Here is a 3670-nt window from a genome sequence, read left to right on the forward strand (position 1 = left end):
CACAAGCAAGCAACACCAGACAAGCGTTTTTCGTCTTTGTCTAAAAACGAAAATAAAAGTTCAGCTCGTTTTCTCTTTTTTGGTTCTTACTTAACAAAACGAATTTTACACTAATATTTTTGTTTCGTCGGTGGGGGTCCTCTGAATTGGCTAGTGTGCGTATCTTGCCCCTGTTGCTCTTCAAAACTACAAATTGCTTCTTCTCGTTAATTTGATAATGTCGACAGAAAATAGACCTATAGTTGTATTAAATAGAGAGAAACAGACAGGAAAAGGACAATTGCCTTATCCATACTGCCCAGGACTGCTACTTAGAACACTGGGGGATTGCCAGTATTTACACTGGCAACACTAGTTTTCAGGCCTCAGACAAGGGGAGGAATGCTGACGGAGAGCAGTGTTGTGCCAGAAGAGTGGGGTGAGCAGTTAATGTAGCTTCTATGGACCTAGCTAATGGCAGAGGCAAAGAGACCAGAGAGGTTGACGGAGGAAGCTAATAGAGAGAAGGAGAGTGAAGCCACCGGACAATACTAGATCTCTGACTAGCTTTTAGTCATTGGTGAGAGCTTGGTGAAATAAAGGGCTGTAGACACACAGCAGGTGGCCTTCTTGCAGTTGGACTATTACGTTTTATTAGCTGGCTTGCTGTGTCTTGGGTTGTTGCGTTTGCTCGATGTTTGGCTGTGTTAGAAAGGTTGTCGACTTGCTAGTTTTTGATCATAAGTACTGTAATGATAATAAATGTACAGCGGCCCGTATTTACGACAGTGGTATTGCAGCTGGGGGCGCTGAATTGCCAATACCAAATCTTACATAGCATTACGTTTTTCATGTTGAATACCTTGTGCTTCTTGCGTCTTCTTTTGACAGGAAGTCCTCTTCCTGATATGCTAGCATGACATGATTGGTACCAGTCGATGTGTTAGGTCTAAGACCTTTATGCTGAATGAACATTTCTTATAATTAAATGTGCTTGGTTATGGTAACACTTACCTGTCATTATTTGTGCGTATGAGTTTTGGTAACAGCTGGTTGTGACAGTATGTGCTCAGATTCAACCAGTCTCTGTTCATCTAAAGGACATTTTTAAGTAAACACCTGTTTTGAGATTTCATCCGAAGTTCAATTATTGGTTCCTGATTAATAATAGTTAATTGTATTAATATCATATCTCTGATGTTTATTAGTAACCAAACCTACCCTACCAGATCCCAACAGTTACTAATAGGGTCCCAAAATCTTGCAAAAAAGTTGCTAAGTTGGCAACATTGTCAATGTTCTTGTTAAATTTTGTGTTATGTGTGACATGTTATGGCCAGCATTTAACTCTGTTTTAGGCACCATGGCTGCTGGATTGAGGCCGCTGATCTTGCTTGTGTTGCTGCTGTCTTGTTGGCAACTGACCACAGCCAAAGAAGGAAAATCCACAAAGAAGGGAAAGAAAGGCAAGCAAGTCGTCTGTCCATCGTAAGTAAATATACTGTATTAAGATATACAAATACATCTTCTTCATCTCACAATCTTTAGAATTTGTCATCATACTTCACCACAGTATCTAGATATTATTTCAGACACATGTGCGAGTACATTAAATATGTTGTACCTTTGTGCACAATGATAACAACACAATACTGAGCGCAAAAAAAGGAAGGAAATGTCGGGTTGTGGGTGAATGACCGGCTTCCCAGCTATGCAGAGTGGATATGAAGCCTCGGTTCCTCATGATCATACTATTTAAGACCAAGCAGGACTGATTAAGTTAGAGATATATTATGTAACATTTCCTCAGTAAAAAACAGAGTCAGAGAGAGAGCGATACCGTAATAGAAGCGGTCCCAAATAGATAAAGGTCACCTTTACTAGCCTAAAGTGTGGCTACACTTTTTGATAAATGAACGCTGGTCTCCATTAGAGGTCTGAAAGCCCATCGGGTCACCTGTTTGAGCGAGTTCTAAGAGATAGCTTAGATTATCTACACAAATTTAAATGTTAAACTTTTGGCAATATGGACATGCTACACATCATTAGATCAGTTAGATTCTCCACAATTCAATCGGTTAATTTTATGGAAACGATGAGCACCAAAGTATAATTCATTCAGATTTACTGCCATGGTAAACAAGAGAGACAAAAAAAAAGTGCTGACTCCCATCCTTTGAAGCGACCATAAAGTCTGTACCATATGGTATGTGTTCATTACGCAATTATTTATACTCCTTTAGTCTGTAAGGGTCCACCAATGAAAAGAATCAAAGGGTTTCATTAAAATGAATCCAAGTTATGAATATATGTGAAGTCTCTTGCTCGCTGTCTGTATGCTGGGTGGCGTAAATCTTCAGCTGCTGTAAAACGATGCTCACATTCAAGTGTCATGGCAGCGGCACAGAAAAAAAAGTATGACCAAAAATTCAAGCTGTTAGTTGTTAGATTTACTCAACAAAACTCAAGAGAGGCAAACCCATCTTTGCACGCCTGTCTCAAATACATGCCTTTCTCGGCAAGGGGCCACAACCTTGATCCCTAATCTGGGCACAACCACAATCCATGGGAACATGTAAGACAAGAAAGCACAAGGAGGAGGAGAAAGGACCTCAGTGCATCATGGGTTCCCCAGTAGCCTATAGCAGCATAACTAAGAGATGTTTCAGGGCTATAACTATAAGCTTTAGTTAGAAGAAGGCCTTCAAATGAGTTCTAATTTAGTTTAGATTTAGGATTTATTAATAGGCTGTAACAACATCTCCTCGGCCGGTGCCTGGATGAATAAAATAAGATAAGATAAGATAGACTTAATTGATCCCACACTGGGGAAATTCACTTGTTACAGCAGCTCCAGATACAAAATAAAATAGAAAAAAACAAAAGATATCAAGAAAAAATTTAATTATGGTTGTATGTATGAACATAATACGTCTTGGAAGGAGTGGATTTATTGAGACAAACATATTCTTCATGGCATGACCAGGTTTCAAAAAGAGAAAATAAATCAATATCATATTTAGATATGGGGATCATGACCCAGTTCTATAAGGACCCAGTTCCAAATTTCTCAAAACCCAAAAATCCATAAGGTCCAAGCTTGCAACCTGCTAGTCTCAAGACTTAACGTTATAAGACCCCTTGTTTTCAGCAGTAGCACCTAGTATTGGGCGAAATGTTAAAATATTCCAACCAGCCACCATCAGTTCAACAACAGGCTGATATATTTGCCCGTGTGTGCCCATCCTCACCACTCCAGTAGTTGTAGCTAAGAAGTGAGTGACGAGTTTGTTTGGTGCAACAGCTAAACAAATCAAGCGAGTGGCGAACTTTACTCACACTTTCTCTCTGTTTTGATGCAGTTTACTATGCCGGTAAAAAGGTTTGCTTGAATCTGTGATAATATACGATAGCCCTACTTTGGCTCTACAGCTGTTATTCCTCACTCAATCTTTGGCTCAAGCAAGCAAGGCTGAGCAGCAGCCTTTCTTTTTCTGAGGCAGACAATTAAATTAGCAACATAAAATGACAAAAAATCATTAAGAGAATCTGAAATATGCCACTGCTGATCCAAGATGGGATCATTTAGGGTTCTTTCTGTGAGATTTTGCTATTTGGTAAATGGAATGGTAAATGGACCTGTATATATATACCTTGTATAGCGCCTTTCAAGTCTTCCGACCACTCAAAG

At 39.5% G+C, this 3670-nt stretch overlaps 1 protein-coding gene across 1 annotated transcript in view; it reads left to right on the top strand.

The window, feature by feature from the left end:
* The window catches only part of LOC118327566 (glycine receptor subunit beta-like), a gene marked incomplete in the record, with an annotated part of 30947 nt that overhangs the window by 4815 nt on the left and 22462 nt on the right, over nucleotides 1-3670 (top strand). The window contains 1 exon segment of the mRNA XM_035660978.1: nucleotides 1338-1467. Within this exon segment, the coding sequence (XP_035516871.1) occupies nucleotides 1338-1467 (130 nt within the window).

The sequence above is a fragment of the Morone saxatilis genome, unplaced genomic scaffold (genome assembly GCF_004916995.1).
Source record: "Morone saxatilis isolate NCDOM2014 unplaced genomic scaffold, NCSU_SB_2.0 Contig17, whole genome shotgun sequence".
Taxonomy (NCBI): domain Eukaryota; kingdom Metazoa; phylum Chordata; class Actinopteri; family Moronidae; genus Morone; species Morone saxatilis.